This window comes from Drosophila serrata, unplaced genomic scaffold (assembly GCF_035046125.1).
Source record: "Drosophila serrata isolate PLE 108 unplaced genomic scaffold, ASM3504612v1 contig_184, whole genome shotgun sequence".
NCBI classification, from domain to species: Eukaryota; Metazoa; Arthropoda; class Insecta; order Diptera; family Drosophilidae; genus Drosophila; species Drosophila serrata.
Genome location: NW_028257082.1, coordinates 9,128,550 through 9,144,281, shown reverse-complemented (window position 1 = coordinate 9,144,281; position 15,732 = coordinate 9,128,550). Strand labels below are relative to the sequence as shown.

Genomic DNA, 15,732 nt, shown 5'->3' with positions numbered 1-15,732 from the left:
TGAATTATTAATCGTCGACTTTATCAAACTTATATATTGTGGAGCAGATGCAAAAATGTAATAGTTTACAAATAGAGGCAGCCTTATACATAATAATAATATTGTTAGAATATAATCTGGAATTCTCTGGAGAACGGGGTAATTAAATTTAGTTTTCTGTTGCATTTGAACATCTGCAATTGTGCTAAACATGCAATTTGCTTAGCAATTCTGTTGAATCTGGGGAATCACATGTACATATGTATGTATATTTAGTGTGAGTAAAATAAAGAAACTCTTCATGCTAAATTTATAATTTTTTAATAAAATGACAATTGCAATATGTATTTTAAATAATTTTTAATTATGGTATAAAACTTACAAAGGCGTATATTATAAATGATTTAAAAAGGTTTAAGAAAAAAAGTTTTTTAAATCTTTATTTACATATATTTAATCTTACAAATTCAATTTATTTTTAATTAATTAAGATTAAATACAATACACACATTGAAAACATTATATATTAACTATATTATTTTTTTAATCACAATTTTGATTTAAATTATAAATAAATCTCCTAGCTCATATGTTTAGTTCTCCACAGGTTTGCCAAAACAACTTAGAGAGCTGCAATGTTGATTCATCATATAAAAATATATAAAAACTAAGAAAAAGAACACAAAACCCACCGCAAATTGAACAAGACCTTTTGATGCCAAGAGAATTTAAAGTCATCAGAGATGAGAGATCCTTCCGAGGAAGCAGTTTTTAGGTTAGTCCTTGGAGTTTCTGGGTCTGGTTCACTCAGGTTCCTGTAAACCTCTGGAGATCGCCTCGTATCCGCTCGACTGGCTTTGGCAGACATCTTTTCGATACTAGTCGTAAGCGCTACTTGTGTATTTCCGCTCAAGTCTGTCTTCCAAAATTCTAAGAAACATTTAAACCCAGCTGATAAGCTCTCGCCGTCGTTATCAGGCGCTTTTTTGAGGAGCTTATGACTGAATTCAATGCGCAATTATAAAATAAATATATATATTTTCATATTCAGCAATGAAATCAAAAGTATATAGCATTTCTCAAGAAAGCTTTGGATTAATTTAAGATACCATCCATATGCAAAATAATTTATAATTATCGATGAATTGCTTTATCCTTTATCCCAGGTCCCTATATGAAATACCCATTTCTTTTAATTTAAGTTGGTTATTATTTATTTTGAGTGTGGTGCACATAACATTTATACATACATATATAACATTTTTTATTTATTTCTTTTGTAAAATCAATTATTTTCTTGACTGCAATAAGAATATATCTTCCTGGTGCCATGCACTAGTACTGGTGGGATTCCCCTTTGTTTTTAATCCTTTTTAAAAAGCTTAGTTATTGTAGGTGCCCACATAAGCTCCACAGCCGCTGCAAGTGTGATTGGCCGACTGACAGGAGTCGGTGCAGTAGGGAATGCAGCAGCAGCATATGCCTCTGTGGCAGGATAAGGATCAGGTTAAGTATATAAGGTTACATATATGTTAATTCTATGCTCTCTGGGATTCACAATCAAATACATACCCAATCATGCAGATGAGCAGAGCCAGCAAATGGGTCTTGGTGCTGGGCTGAAAGCTGACATTAGTTTGAAGACGAGCTCCGCAGCTGGGACAGGTGGCCATGCAGGGAACTCCACCCAATACATTGGCCTGAGGGGCTGGAATATATCAATGTGAGAAATTAATTTATAACTCCAATGCTCCTTTATATCTCTAATTTTATCAAGCTGTAATTTAACTAATTGTAAGCAATCAATGCTCGAGCAAGGCAGAAATAAGTTAATATTAATTTGGTTTTAATAAGAAAGGATGCAAAATTCTTTGGCTAATCATAAGTAAGCAATAAACAACAAATATCAAGGAATTAATACTGCGTCATTGAAATAAAGGATACATTTCTGAATGCAGCAATGCAAACTTTTCATTCCTTTTTCTTTACTTATTTCTTGAATATCCAACTACTTTATCAATTATCAAATATTATTATTTAATATTCTGTTGAATACAAAATGTTTGCTGTGAGTAAATTTAATTGTCTCTGAAGCGGAAGCATAAAAAAATGTATTTTATTTACACTCCAAGCGTGACATGCCTAATTTGTATGCTCGCTTTTGCGCACAATTTCAATATAATTATTAAAAAAACACACACTTCACTCTGTTTCGTTTTTAAAGTTTGATGTTTTCACAATTTGAAAAGACGCAGTTCCCATATTCACCTGGAACAGTGAGGGCTGGTGCCACCATCACTGGCACCTGTGGATATATCTGCTGGGTGTTGTCATAGGATGGCGGCGCCTGTGGGATAGGCTCCTCCTGGCTGTATGGCATATTCTTCTCCATTCCGGTCCGTTTTGGTAATTCCGCTCGAGGTGCTGTGCGTTCGGAGTTCGGCACGAAACTGATGTGGTAGGTATACTTGGCCTCCAGTTCGGACCTCGTTCTGTTCTCGGTATATATCCACATCAGTGTGATGGCATTTTCCTAGCTCAGTTTCCGAGGGGGTTTTTTTGTGTTGTTTTCCTTGTTTCGTGGGAGTGCAATGGATAATTATGCGATTATCGCTGTGTTGTGTAATTCAAACTGTTGCTCGTGGACTTTTAGAATAATAGAGATTTTAGTTATGTTTATTATTTTTTATTTTGTTTAGTTGTGAGCCTTTCCCAGAAAGCGATTGCACTCGCTGCAGAAATGGTCTGCATTCTGGCAACTCTTTAAACAATAAGGCAAAGGCACCAGGCATATACATCTGCAAAATTAAATATCAAGGTCTTTTTTTAAATGTATAAACAAAGTTATGTTTGCTTTAAGCCTGATTCGTCGATATATACAAAAGATAGCGTTAATTAAACAATTAACTTCCCGTTTGTGTGTGTCATGTTTCAAGTAATTTATGTGAAACAAGAAAGGAAACTAACCTCGGGAATCCGAAGTCTATATACCCTTTCAGTTTTATAGGATCATATTATTAGATTAATAAATTTACACACTCAATTTAAAATTTAAAAAAATAAATAAAATATGTATATATTTTTGACATAAAATTACGTATACGTACACAAATTAAGTATACGTAGTAAAATTCGTTCATAGTTAAAGTGCTAAAAAACTGTACATTGGTACAATTTTTTGTATTATTTTATTGATATTAACTCAGCTAACTAATAATAAATATATATTTTATTAATTTTAGCTTGTTTGATATTTGTATATTTTGCGATTTGCAAAGTTTTATAACTAAGTCAAAAATAGATTCATTTTAATTCGGATTGCTGTCCAATGTTAGCTTTTGCTAGGTTATTAAATCTGCTTACTTAATTAAAAAATTAACAACATTACAATTTTTGGAAATTTTTAATAAAATTATTTTTCCTTCTGAAGTAGCTAGATCAATTCAGCTTTCGATTCTGATCAATCGGAAATTGATTCCTTCATAGTGTTACAATCTGCTGACTAAAATTAAAATACCCTGAAAGGGTATTAAAACTCACCCTGTTAGTGCAAGAGCAAGGGCGAAAAGATGTGTTTGCTTGGTCACGCGCTTTTCCAAACGGGATTCCATCATCCTGTCACAGTAAGGACACTTCATAAGCTGGGACACAGGCCCCAGTTGATTAAGATTGCTAACTGAAAAGTACAGAATATTTAAAGTAGAGTATTACAATTATTTTTCGATATTCATATTTACCATTTGGAGCAATAATCACTACAGAATTCGATGGAACTGTAGGGGAATTAGTCACTTCCGGAGCTGCTAGATAGCGAAATTCTTTGCCCTTTAGATCCATGTCCATTTCGAGATATAACCTGGCGAAACTTTGGATGTCCCTTTATAGACCGACGCGACTTAGAGGCGGCTGTCTGAAAATAATAGCCTCACATTTCAACTAATTTTTAGCTATTAAGCTGCACTTACATTTACTGTAATGATGTTCGGGATGGCCTTAATGGATTATGTATTCATAATAAGTCGGAGGATTTAATGGAGTTAGAGTATAATACATTTATTTTTAGAAGATGCAGAGTCAAACCAAGATAATAACTTCTTTTTAACAAAATTCTAATTTACACATAAACAAGAATTTAAAAATTGAAACTATTATTATTTTCACTTAGTCTTAAATATTCCTAAAAACTTAATCCATTTGTAAATTATTAATTAAAAAAAATTAATTAATTAATAGACTACATTTCCTTTTAATGTTAGCTTTCGTTAATGTTTTATAAACCTTTTATAAAGACCTTGTTTCATTCAATCTGAAAAACATTTCCACAGAAATCCTCCCATAATAATATCCATTGTTATTCTTCCTTGAATCTTTTTTATTTTTATTTTGTGCTGGGATTACAAGAACCTAAAATGGTACAACAATGTTTTGCCTGACATCAAAATATTGCGTAAGATTAAGTGTGTGTGTTTTGGGGAGAGAGAGAGGTAACTACGGAATTAGTATGAAGTGTCGTCTTGCATTTCATCATGGCTGCTAAAGCTAGGCAAATGCATTCATTTCCGGTTGAGCGGAAGATCCTGTCTAGCGCTCATAGGTGCCCACAAAGTTGTTGCACGAGGGGCAGTAGTGGTCGGTGTTCCTGGCGCACTGAGTGCAGTACAGGCAGCAGGCACAGGGCCACAGGCTATCAGGAAGATATATTTGAATATAATTAAATTGTAGAATAAAAAAGTGATCCAAATAACTAACCAGGTAAGGCACATGATCAGTGCTATCAGATGCGTCTTGGTGGTGGCCTTTGGCTCCAGCCGGGTGGTGACCTGCTGGCGGCAGCTTGGGCACACCAGATTGCAGGGTTCGGGACCAACTTGGGTGGACATGTTGTTTACTGGCAGAGAAAATAGAAAAATATAATAACTTGCATATCGATCGGGGAGCTAAAGGGCGACCTTGCACACTTCGCGTGCAGTTTGGAAATTAATGAAGTGAGCAATAAATTGGTTGTGCATTCGGGACTATATAATTGCCATGCACCAGGGCTATAATCAGGTCTTATCTCCCCCAGAACAAGCAGAACTAGCCATGAACAGTACAATACATTTCACTGTTCCCTTCCCCTGTTCAAATCCAAGAGAAATGTGTGATGTCATCCGGCAGAGAGACAGAAACCGAAGTACGGAGTGCCGCAATGTGGCAAGTGGAATGTCGAATTCCGAATGTCGATGTCGTCATCCTGGACTCATCCCCCCTGACCTCCTGTTCCATCCATCATCTCTCGGCACGAGCACTTGGCCAATTTGTATACAATTCCAGCCGCAAGACCCTGCCCAAAATCAACACAATCTATTTATATTCACACTTGGCCGGACCCCGGCATAGTATCATCATAAGGCTAAGGGTGTGTCCGGCGCCAGTGATTAATCCTGTCCCCTTTAGGAGTCCACCTGCCCGCTGCTGTGCGTGCCTTGGACCCGTTTACCCCCTGAAAATAGAGTTATATGCCAACGAGTGGTAATCTTCTTCAAGGCGTTGTCCTATGTGCTTCCCCTCTCTCTATATACATATCGCGAAATATGGAACTGGGATTTAACTTCACATTAAATTTGAATGGATGCTTATATCGCGGCCAACTGTACGCTGTCTGCATTTATAAATTCCGGTCCGGCGCACACTGACGCACTCATTCACTCACGTACTCGTATGCACTGCGTCGTTGTTCGAACAGAAAACCGAAGCTGCCGATTTCCGGAGAGTTTACAGAACTTGTTGCGCACTGTTGGGGCAACGAATGTGTTTTGCGGACCACGGTTTTCACCCGACAAATTCCAGCCGAACGATGAATGGCAATTTTCTTTCGAATAATTCTGAATGTTGCTGCAGCAATGTTGCTAGCAACAAAAGGGGCTGAACTGAAGTCCAGAGTCAGCGATCCAGAGCATTGATATAACTCGTTCTCGGGGGAATATGTTTGTATACTCCTTCAGGAGGTCTCCTTAGATTATGTCACACCATTTGCCACTCTATTGAAAGAGCTGAGTAAATATAATGTTGGTGATACGGATAATTTCTTCAAGGATTCAGTATTAATATTGCAAAACACCTGAAAGTATGCAGTAACTTAAGGATCAAGTATTCATTAGTAGGAGGATTTGAAGGTTGTATTATAACTGCTTTTAAATTTCCATTTAGTTTCATTATGTTAATTTTCCATATAGCAATATAAATCGCTTAGAATCTTAGGCTCTGCCTGTATGTTTTATCTTTTTCTTGACTGGCAGCATAACCTGTGAATACCATATAATGCCACCTACATGTGCAGCAGCCGTATTCTGATAGTTTTCCATTATAGTGATATTCATTTTGTAGAATCCTAATGGAGGAGTGATCGGCATAATGGACTCGTCAATGTAGGCGTCGCGAGCCATTAGGTGACCAGCAAAAGGACAGGAATGATTGAAGTTTGAAAATCGCTGGGTTATTTTCAAAATTATTAATCCATACGGGATAAAGTTTCGTCTTGATAGTATGTCGCATAGATTTATATTCACATCGATAAGAAAGGGCTGAAACTGATTGGAGTAGTCCTTTTTGAAGACCTGAAGTCGAACCTGATATAAATTTAGCTTAAAATAATCCGTATTAGCTAATATGAAATAATCAGCTTACTGATATATTATGTAGTGGCCTTACAAGATCCACGTCCATTTGGGCCACTGCCTTGTTCCAGTTAATAGCCTTTATATAGCAAGAAGCGTTGGCCGAATAGGCCGGATTTGTTATGCATTCGATATTCTTCATTTTGTACACAATAGAGGGTTCACAGACCTTTTATAATAATATAAAATGTATTAGTTTTTAGTAAAATATATGTATATAATATACTGATTACTCACAACCTTCCAGGAGAGGCAAATGATCAGAACAACCTCTGCTATGGAGAGCATGACTATAAAGAATGTAAGCCACAAGTCACAAAACAGCCAACCAAATCTCGGCGTTGAAAGTTAATGTGCTTTTAATGGGTTTGGCTTAAAATGTATTTATGAAATAATATTTTATAGTCATTTGTAATTGTAATTTGCATTTAATTTTTTGTTGTTGATAAAAAAAAGTGCTAATGAACATTATAATGAACGCAATATAAGGGCATCCTAAAGTTGCCTTTGGATGCCGACGGTTAAAGTTTTTATGGTTCCCCTGACAATTAAAAATATACTTAATGAATTGTAATTAAACTTACCCTTTGATAAGAGTAAAAAGAGGAGAGCGAAAATTGTAAATAAAAAGTAACCAAATCTCAAAATGCTTAGGATTTTTTGATAGTCAAAACTTCCAATTGGCTTTAGCAGCATGGAGCACAAACACAGGGCCAGTAGCTGGCGGATGGAAGAGAATAAATAGAGTATTATTTACCGGGCACCAGGCATTTTCGGTAAAGAATCGGTAGCAAGCTCATCGGAATATGGCGACGGGGATAACTTAAAATGGCGCTTGAGAGAGAGCAAGACAACTAATAGAGCACGCCGGAAGTTAAAGCTGTAAGGCATTTGACGATAGTATCGATGGTACAGTTGTACATCGATAGCTTTTTCATCATTTTTGAAAAAAATTAAAAATAAACAAAATTTGAATTATATTTAAAGGTTTACTTATTAAGTATACTCTGTGGCAATGTTGTAAAAACATCAAGAAGAGCCATATGAATCATATAAAATATAAAAACAAAAAGGTTAAAATTAGTCTGTCAAAATTAAAATCAAAACAATAATGGGATCCCCTTAATTAGGTTTAAGAAAACTTTATTTGTTTATCTTGTTTACAGCGTCGTATAAAAAGCAAAATCATTTACGTACGTACATTAAAGTATATAGTTATCAATTGAGAATATTGAAAATAGATATTTAGAGTATTAATCAGTTTGGAACGTTTTTTGGCGAGATTTTTAATAGGAAGCCAAGCATAATTTGCACCTGGGGCAAATCTGTGAGGTCTTATAACAGGAGTTGGCACAGCATGGAATGCAAACACAGGGCCAGCACCTACATATGAATAAGATTTAGCAAAGAAGGAAAAATTAATATATTGTTAGTCAAAAATCATTTAGTATGTATGGATGTAGTATATATAAGACATTTATGACTCATTTGGTTTAGTATATATTTCTCAATTCGAGCTTGGTTTTATTATCAACATTTTATTGCTAGAAACTTGAGTTGAAAACAGTAACATCTTCAGAGTAAATGCAAATATAGTACGCTTTTGATAATTATAGAGAACTGGGTTTATTTTAAGCTTTTTATCTTACTTACCCAACCAGAAAGAGGAGCGCTGAAAAACAGTAAGTTTTCCAAGATGGATGGTATTTCACCAAGACGCGTATCTGGGCATTGCAGCGTGGACAATGTGTCTCGCTGCTGGATGCGTTCACAACAACACTTGTCTGTATCATGTGCACCGGAGCCGGAGCTGGAGCTGAAGCTGGAGCAGGACCTAGAGCAGGACCTGGACCAGGAGTTGAAGTCGGAGTCATCATCTGCATTGGCTGATACCCGTTATGTTGCCCCTGCGGCTGATATTGGAACATATCGTGCGGTGGGGCTGTGCCTGGATAAGCAGGCGGAGGAGAATTCAATTGTTTGTAATCCATCCTCGTGTTGGCGCTTATCTTCGAATTCCGGGACCGAAATCAACAGCTCCGCTTATGTCGAGTATACAGAAGCTTATGCTTTGCCAGCACGATTGTTGAAAGCTCAGTACAAAAAATGTTTAAAAATGATCAGTTGAGTACTTTACAGTAGTGATGCCCCTTTTGGATTTGTGGAGAATTTGTCCAGAAATTGCAAAGAACTATCGGATTGGGGATGCCAAGCCGCTCCCTTCGTATTTGAAGGTTTTTGACCGGGAATGTTTGAACAAAATTCTGTAGTTTCTCCAAGTCAATAAACATTATTATTATTTTCTTAAATTATTTATGATGCCATATTATTTTCATACCGTTTGCCTCAAACATTAATAATACATAGTGTATGTGGTTCTCTGGGTTTTCTTTATCTTTTGTTTTATTACTAATTTTTCTAAATTAAAACAAGGGTATTAAGCAAATTATTCCCATATAAAGTATATAATATTATATAATATGTATATACACACACGTATGCCAGATGCGAACAAACAAATATCGACAAAAAAAAAATTGGGAATCCCCGCTAAAAGCTTCGCTCGAGAAAGCTTTATTTGTTAATTTGGTTAATAGTTTCTTATGCATTTAGATGATTTCGTATTGTATTATATTTTTTATATACAAAATTCTAAAATAACTGTTTAAATTTTATGTGTGCATATCTAACACAATTTCATGGGAAATTTAATGACGTAAACTTCCTGTAATTTTTGTTATTAGGAATCAATATTTCTATATACCTACATTCACTATAAACCTCTAATATTAAACTGTAAAATGCAGGTACGGAAATACCTACAAGTGGCTATGACTAACTGAATGTCATAGAACCTTCCTAGAATTTTTTCAAAATATCAATTTCTAACTAAGTACAAGAAATCATTCCCTTAAGAAAACTTTATTCATTTTGTGTACAGGTTTCTTTGCATACAGAAGAGAATAGAATTATTAAGATGATTTGGTTTTGTATTATACATATGTACGAGTTAATATGGTAAAGTCTTCATTTTATGATTATAATGCTTATGGAAATATGATAAATATATGTTTGTATGTATCTACATACAAATGTATTTGAGGATATTCGTATGAATATGTAGTCGACTTTGTGTCTAGATGAATTTGGCGATTATTTTTCGCTGACGTCTTCAAAACGATCCCAAACGGGCATTGCAGTTGGGGCAGAATTGCGAATTCTTGTAGCAGCAGTTGCAGCAACATGGAACGCAAACGCAGGGCCAGCAGCTAGAAGATTGAAGTAAAAGGGAAACATTTAATGTATTGTATACCAGGAACGATCGATGGCCCATATTCCAAGAAATTTACATACATCATACATATGTACATATACATACAGTTAAGTTCTGCATTTGTTTACATTTCATACAATAAAATTCATTGATTCAAGTATACTTACACACATATTAAAAGCTCATTGTGTTTTTAAATTATTTTTAACTAATATGGTTTAGGAAGGGTCCCTTATAGAGCTTAGATAACAGAAACAGTCGTAACTGCACATACATTTTAATTATCAGCACTTGATTGTAAAAAAGTTGAGTGGACAGTTTCTTTTGGTGATCATATAAGATCAAACTTAATACTTATAATAAACAGTATGGAAAAACGTATTTACAGTGGCTCAATTTAAAAGCTTAGTAAAAATTGTTAAATTGAATTATTTTATGGCTCACTGTATGCATGCTCAATCAACCGCAAATTGCCGTACCCCAAATATGTCTGACTAAAGGTGACAAAAGCGGTGTTCAGGTGCTATTATATTGACTGCAACTATATAGTACATATATGTATGTATGTTGTATATGTTAGTTTTGTATTACTTACAGAAAGAGACAGAGGATAGCTGCCAGGCAGTAAGTCTTGCCAGTGGGATGGTGCTCCGCGCGCACACGAATCCGGGCATTGCAGTGGGGACAGATCATTCCCTGGCCAGAGTCTACCAGAACAGTGGTCTGATGATGTACGACGCTCACTGGCGGCGGAGCCGGAGCTGGAGCCGGCACAATTTGCATCATTTGAGGCATCGGCACTTGAGGATAAAGGTGCTGCTCTTGCGAGTGGCCCATCTCGTGTGGCGGTGCTGTGGCCATGTCATCCGTATAACCCGGCGGAGAGTCCACTCGTTTGTAATCCATTGTCGCGTTATCTATAATTCTTGGAATCCCGGCGTTTGGGCTCTGAGTCAATGGTACCAGAACCGCTTTCGTTGCGAATACAGAAGCGAATGGATTGGCAACACAAAAGTAGAAAGCTCCGACGCCAAAATGCATGTGCTTCACAAATACAAAAAAAAAAAAAAAAACTTCGAAAGCGTTGCTTTGCTGCGCATTGAAGCGAGACGACCATACGATCGCGTGAGCTTGCACTTATCGATAAGTAATCGCTGAATAGATTACATTGATGACAAAAAAAATTTAAACTTGAACCCGGTGGAAACTTTAAATAACAGCTGGTTTTTCTAAAAAAAAAAAAACTAGCTAAAACCTAAAAAAATTTAATTCAATAAATTAATATATTTTGTATATATTTTGAAAAATTGGGAACATAATTTTTAATAAGTCTGGCCCCTTTCACAAGATCCTTTCTTCGAGCTTCCTGGGTAATTAACTTCCTGGCAGTGTTTAGACTTTACTCAAATGGTGTAAGATCCTATGTGACACCCACAATTGGGACAATAGTGCTGGACATTCTTGCAGTAATTGAAGAAGTACGGCAAACATATAAAAGGCCAGCAGCTGATGGAGAAGATCCTTTATATATACTATCCAGTTATGTCCCAACTTCCACACACGACTCACCAGCAGATATACAAGGTCAGGGCGCACAGGTGGGTCTTCCGGGTGGGCGAGGTCAGCAGACTAGTGACCACCTCGCCCTTGCAGGACGGGCAACGTACCCGCATCTTCTGCCAGCCAACTGTCAAGGGTATTGCCCCCGGCCCCACTCCGTTAAGGGTGTAAACAGGTATCTGGGTCACCACCACGCCGCAGTCCGCAGACGGCGACGGTTCCGGGTCCGTACTCGGAGCAGTGCCCACCCATGTGGTGTTCATGTTTGTGGCGGGACAGGCACTGAAATCGGCGTCCACTTAATGACACTGCCACTCTATCGCAACTCGTTATCTTATTTCTGACTAATCGACAGGTTCGTTTTTTTTATATGAAAACATTTCAAACCCTAATAACAGAGGTGAGTGCGAGGTGTAAAGGGAGTTGCACCACCTTATCGATTGGCACTCTTTCCTATGACTTGGTACACTTTAATCGGTAACCATAGAATAATTCAGATTAAACCACATAAATGGATTTCCCAAACAGTGGGCATAAAAAAAACTTAAGCAGAAATAAAATATATACAATATAATCCTTGCCTAACTAATTTCGTAATTTATTTTCTCTTAAACAACCACCCATTATATTTTCAGTGCACGTTTAGTATTTCATTTTAGTTTGGTTTCTAAAAATAGTATCTTAATAACTGTGAGTTCAACACCTAATCGATTTCAGACTGTGAGGCTTTAACTTAATGAAGTTCCTCGGAGAAAATAAAAATCGAAATTAGAAAATGGGGTTTACATAATTTCCAAATACGTAGAAATTCTAATTTTAATCAGTACAGTTAGTTAGTATATATACAAAATTTATATATGTTATATTATTATTATTTTATATATTTATGTTAAAAACAATTATGTAATGCCTGCTTTCATTTCAATCACCATTTTATATTTTCCTCTGTTTTAAACGATCGTTTGAGCTATATGCTATAGTTGTCCGATTTTCATAAAATTGTACACAAAATTCTATATAAACATATAATGGCTATATATTAAATTTAAAGAAAATCTGTTGAAAACTCGAAAAGTTACAATATATTGTAATAAAATTATATAGACGAATAACTCCATAGTTTTATTCAAATAGCTTTAATTTAATCCATAAAAAAGTCTCGCACATCTGTTCATATGATTCCCAACTGGTTCTAACACCACCGGAACGAAGTGACTTGCTGCCGGCGAAGTCTCAGAAATATGTTGTGTTACAAAATTTGCAAGTCATTGTTTATTAGTGTTCAAAGTTAGTAACTGATCATACATACTTGCTAGATATATGTAGATACTTACTGGTCATAGATACTTACTGATCATAGTTACTTACTGCTCATAGTTAATTACTTATCATAGTTTATAAAGATGAAAACATTGAGATTAATTAATTTTTGGCTTATTTATGATCGATTGAACACTCGAATCCTTGATATATGACTCACTGAAAGAATATACAAACTTCGGTTGTCCGTAGTTAGCTTTTCAGATTGCTAATTAGGTAATAGCAGTTTTAACACTTTTGTGAGTGGTTTATGGTGTTTAAGTCATAAAACAATCTGTTAAGTTCTGAAATGTTAGTTCTATGGCATTGACCTTTCTTAGAATTGCTAATAGATCCCCTAATAAAGTATAAAATATTTAAAACCTGAAGGTATTTTACACAATTTAATGGCTAATGGAATGACTTTAAATTCATGACATTATTTTTAGTAAATTATTAAATTGTAGATTCTATAAAATAAACTGTTTAAGATTCAATCAGAATTTATAGCCGGGCAAGTACAAGTTCTCGCTCTAACCGAAACATTTTAAAATACTTAGTGAGGTAATAATCAATAATTGTGTATATCTTTATCGCCATTATCAATATTGAATTTTAAGCCACAATACAATAATCTACGTACGGAAATAGTTGCAATTATCACCAAGCAACAATCGTCTATGACTAACTAAACTCCTTCCTAGAATTTTTTCTGCAAGATATTAACTTGCACCTAATCAGAAGCTGGCATATGTGTGTTGTGGTTGCTTTATGACCAATCCGAGTGATTAAGCTGCCACCGTAATTAAGTTAGGTAAGCAGACCAAGTTAAACATTCGCATTTCCGCTCTCCTGTTTGAATCTCATGTTTAATGTGTGTGATTATAAAAGAATATATTTACAGTTTTACAGTTTTGTCGTTGAAATATGGCATGGTTAATGGTTAAGGGGATCTCCTATAGATTAGATTTTAGTTCTCGTAGGTGCCAATGTAGGCACTGCAGTTGGGACAGTAGTGGTTGGCATTCTGGCAAGAGTCCATGCAGTAAGGCAAGCAAACGCAAGGCCAGCAGCTAAAATGTAGAGAGATTGAAATAGAGATTGATTAGATGGGTTCGGGGGATTGTTATTTAATTAGTTTGTTGGCCAGAGGCCTCTCCTAATTGCCACACTAATTCCTATTGGGACAATACAAGGCCCCCGAGCAACCGTTTCAGTCGCATTCAGTTGTTTTTAGCCCGGCCCCATCAGTGCCACGCTATCTGACTCAACTCCATTTCCAGTTGCGATAACAATGTTTTCTAGTATATAAAAACCTTTTGTACTCGCGATAAGGTGTCGCAAGTGTTCGCCATGGGCGTAGGAATTGCTATTTTAAAGCAATAATGTGTCTACTCAGACATAAGGCCGCGGCTGATGGGAAGTTGTAAAATTTTGTGGTGGCTATAGTTCATACAATCATACTTTGCTTTGATCTAGTTGATTATCTATTTTCCTATCTTTTTAAGTATCTATATATCATATAAATATTATAAACTTGATTATGCAAGCATTCATTAAATACAAATATTTACTTTGAATCAGAGTTTAAAGATAATTGATTTTGCTATAGGAATATTTTCAAAGACCTTACCAGAAGCAAGATGATGATGTTTCAATCAAATAAAACTATGAGAAATGCATAGAAATCAAATATCCAATTGTTATAGTTTTGAATTTAAAGAGAATTTCCTAATATATGAATATTTAAATCTTCTCAGACATTTTCTTGTAAATAAAAGTTTAAGAATGTTTTAGAACATTCCCCCTTTTAATTTTTCTCCAGCTACGTCCCACCTGTCTTTATGTACATTTGGCAAGTTAAGAAGAACTCTGAGATCAAATGACATTGTTTACTTACATGAACAGACACAGGATGAGGGCCCAGCAGTGGGTCCGGCCGGAAGGTGTACTCTTAACGGTGGTCAGGACTTCGGCATGGCAGGAGGGACAACGGATGCGGGTTGGACCGTTACCGATGGGCACCAGGTTGGAGGTGGTTGTGGTCTGAATGATCACCGTGGAGGGCTGTGGCGGCTGCGGCATCGGTGGATACATCGGCGGCTGGGTGGGTCCACCCGGCTGATAGGTCTGGGCAGGCGTGAATCCGGGCTGCTCACTGTACGGCGGAGGCTGCTTGCTGTCCATAATTATATGTCTCTCTTTGTCTGGACTCTGGAAATTTCCGAACGAACTGAACCGATCGCTTCAAAGGTTGGCGCTGCACTGAGGAGAGAACTGGAACTGGAGCTCCCGCAATACCTAAACATTCGGATTGCTATCTTATCGCGGCTCTGTGTTAGCTCCTCCACATAGGGGGATTTTCGGTCTAACTCATAAACGGATATCTTCTGTATTGTGCACTTGATTTACTGAATTCCGTCGATGTTCCTCTAAACGCTAGATGTATGACTCACTCGACTGATACCTGATGATTAAGCGCTAGTTTGCTGTGACAACTTGGCATGTTTTGAAAAATTGAATTACTTCGGTTTATTTGTTTTGGAGAATTAACAAAGGGTAAAGAGTATATGTATATATATCCATAGGTTATTGCTCTCGCGCTCTCATCTGAATACTTATTGTACTTTAATCTTTGCAACAGGTGCGTAACCGGCTGGGATATAAATCTGTACCGGTTTTAGCATCGCAATGCCATTTCTTCAACCTACATTTTAAATATTTATTTAATATTTGTTCTTAAAAGCAATGCAATGAGTTGCTTTTAAAAAGAAATTACGTATACGTACATAACATTACGTATACGTAGTAAAATTACGTATAGGAAGTAAAATTACGTATACGTAGTTAAACTACTTTTACAGTTAATGTTCTAAAAACTGGATATTGGTACAATTTATATATTAGTTTATTTATAACCACTCATTATATTTTCAGTGCACGTTTAGTATTTAATTTTAGTTT

The 15,732-nt window shown here is 36.1% G+C and overlaps 6 protein-coding genes across 11 annotated transcripts; all 6 read right to left on the bottom strand.

The window, feature by feature from the left end:
* Positions 1-1,165: 1,165 nt before the first annotated feature.
* LOC110179831 (lipopolysaccharide-induced tumor necrosis factor-alpha factor homolog) lies at positions 1,166-3,655 on the bottom strand. Of its 2 annotated transcripts, XM_086828995.1 has the most exons (4): positions 3,520-3,655; positions 2,248-2,777; positions 1,552-1,687; positions 1,166-1,464 (listed from the first exon to the last, which is right to left on the bottom strand). In XM_086828995.1, the coding sequence occupies exons 2-4, from the start codon at positions 2,492-2,494 to the stop codon at positions 1,362-1,364; spliced, it is 486 nt and encodes a 161-aa protein (XP_086685121.1). In that variant the 5' UTR covers positions 2,495-2,777; positions 3,520-3,655; the 3' UTR covers positions 1,166-1,361. The 2 variants fall into 2 exon arrangements, with proteins under 2 accessions (XP_086685121.1, XP_020803100.2); XM_020947441.2 differs by lacking the exon at positions 3,520-3,655 and having other exon boundaries at positions 2,248-2,932.
* A 678-nt stretch (positions 3,656-4,333) lies between these two features.
* On the bottom strand, positions 4,334-5,978 carry LOC110178552 (lipopolysaccharide-induced tumor necrosis factor-alpha factor homolog). 3 transcript variants are annotated; one of them, XM_086828993.1, is made up of 3 exons: positions 5,660-5,978; positions 4,729-4,867; positions 4,334-4,663 (listed from the first exon to the last, which is right to left on the bottom strand). In XM_086828993.1, the coding sequence occupies exons 1-3, from the start codon at positions 5,661-5,663 to the stop codon at positions 4,561-4,563; spliced, it is 246 nt and encodes an 81-aa protein (XP_086685119.1). In that variant the 5' UTR covers positions 5,664-5,978; the 3' UTR covers positions 4,334-4,560. The 3 variants fall into 3 exon arrangements, with proteins under 3 accessions (XP_086685119.1, XP_020801390.2, XP_020801382.2); XM_020945731.2 differs by having other exon boundaries at positions 5,672-5,978; XM_020945723.2 differs by having other exon boundaries at positions 5,676-5,978.
* Positions 5,979-6,115: 137 nt separating this feature from the next.
* LOC110181234 (uncharacterized) lies at positions 6,116-7,582 on the bottom strand. Of its 3 annotated transcripts, none has more exons than XM_086828989.1 (4): positions 7,220-7,582; positions 6,873-6,925; positions 6,646-6,804; positions 6,116-6,587 (listed from the first exon to the last, which is right to left on the bottom strand). In XM_086828989.1, exons 1-4 carry the CDS (start codon positions 7,329-7,331, stop codon positions 6,216-6,218), a joined length of 696 nt encoding a protein of 231 aa, XP_086685115.1. In that variant the 5' UTR covers positions 7,332-7,582; the 3' UTR covers positions 6,116-6,215. The 3 variants fall into 3 exon arrangements, with proteins under 3 accessions (XP_086685115.1, XP_086685116.1, XP_086685117.1); XM_086828990.1 differs by having other exon boundaries at positions 6,873-7,007; positions 7,220-7,526; XM_086828991.1 differs by having other exon boundaries at positions 6,873-7,007; positions 7,393-7,494.
* A 1,947-nt stretch (positions 7,583-9,529) lies between these two features.
* On the bottom strand, positions 9,530-11,210 carry LOC110178419 (uncharacterized). The gene is made up of 2 exons (XM_020945563.2): positions 10,505-11,210; positions 9,530-9,904 (listed from the first exon to the last, which is right to left on the bottom strand). Exons 1-2 carry the CDS (start codon positions 10,948-10,950, stop codon positions 9,808-9,810), a joined length of 543 nt encoding a protein of 180 aa, XP_020801222.2. The 5' UTR covers positions 10,951-11,210; the 3' UTR covers positions 9,530-9,807.
* On the bottom strand, positions 11,179-11,960 carry LOC110181244 (lipopolysaccharide-induced tumor necrosis factor-alpha factor homolog). The gene is made up of 2 exons (XM_020948952.2): positions 11,479-11,960; positions 11,179-11,415 (listed from the first exon to the last, which is right to left on the bottom strand). Exons 1-2 carry the CDS (start codon positions 11,730-11,732, stop codon positions 11,313-11,315), a joined length of 357 nt encoding a protein of 118 aa, XP_020804611.2. The 5' UTR covers positions 11,733-11,960; the 3' UTR covers positions 11,179-11,312.
* Positions 11,961-13,618: 1,658 nt separating this feature from the next.
* Positions 13,619-15,287, bottom strand: LOC110177851 (lipopolysaccharide-induced tumor necrosis factor-alpha factor homolog). Its single transcript, XM_020944800.2, has 2 exons — positions 14,669-15,287; positions 13,619-13,841 (listed from the first exon to the last, which is right to left on the bottom strand). The coding sequence occupies exons 1-2, from the start codon at positions 14,953-14,955 to the stop codon at positions 13,739-13,741; spliced, it is 390 nt and encodes a 129-aa protein (XP_020800459.1). The 5' UTR covers positions 14,956-15,287; the 3' UTR covers positions 13,619-13,738.
* Positions 15,288-15,732: the final 445 nt, after the last annotated feature.